We start from the raw sequence: 714 nt of genomic DNA on the forward strand, positions 1-714 counted from the left end.
AGCCGGACCGGCGGCGCTGCGAGGCCCCCGAGGTGCGCTGGCACTTCGACGCCAAGCAGGGCTCCTGCCTCACCTTCCGCTACGGGGGCTGCGGGGCCAACAGGAACCACTTCGAGACCTACGAGGAGTGCCGGGCTGCCTGCCTGGGCAGCGCCCGCCCCACCTGCCTGCTGCCCATGGTGCAGGGTCCCTGCCAGAACTGGGAGCCCCGCTGGGCCTACAACCACCTCCTGAAGCAGTGCCACTCCTTCGTCTACGGCGGCTGCGAGGGCAACACCAACAACTTCGAGAGCAAGGAGACCTGCGAGGACGTCTGCCCCTTCCCCAAGAGCCTGCAGTGCAAGGCCTGCCGCCTGAAGAGCAAGATGGTGCTGAGCCTCTGCCGCAGCGACTTCGCCATCGTGGGCCGCCTGATGGAGATCGTGGAGGACCAGGACTCCGGCATCGCCCGCTTCGCCCTCGAGGACGTCCTCAAGGATGAGAAGATGGGCCTCAAGTTCTTCAACATCAAGTACCTGGAGGTGACCTTGACCGACATGGACTGGAGCTGCCCCTGCCCCAACATGACGGCGGAGGACGGGCCGCTCATCATCAGGGGCGAGGTGCACGACGGGATGGCCACCCTGGACCCCAGCAGCTACGTCCGGGCAGCCAACGACAAGCGGGTGAAGAAGATCTACGAGCTGATGGAGAAGAAAACCTGCGACCTCCTGA

General features: G+C 65.4%; 1 protein-coding gene across 1 annotated transcript in view; it reads left to right on the top strand.

Annotated features, from left to right (window-relative positions):
- The window catches only part of WFIKKN1 (WAP, follistatin/kazal, immunoglobulin, kunitz and netrin domain containing 1), a gene marked incomplete at its 3' end in the record, with an annotated part of 3558 nt that extends 2845 nt beyond the window's left edge, over positions 1-713 (top strand). The window contains exon 2 of the mRNA XM_009995457.1: positions 3-713. Coding sequence (XP_009993759.1) covers positions 3-713 — 711 coding nt within the window. The remainder of the gene's footprint in view (positions 1-2) is intronic.
- Position 714: the final 1 nt, after the last annotated feature.

This window comes from Chaetura pelagica, unplaced genomic scaffold, assembly GCF_000747805.2.
Source record: "Chaetura pelagica isolate M959 unplaced genomic scaffold, ChaPel_1.0 scaffold64, whole genome shotgun sequence".
In the NCBI taxonomy this organism is placed as follows: domain Eukaryota; kingdom Metazoa; phylum Chordata; class Aves; order Apodiformes; family Apodidae; genus Chaetura; species Chaetura pelagica.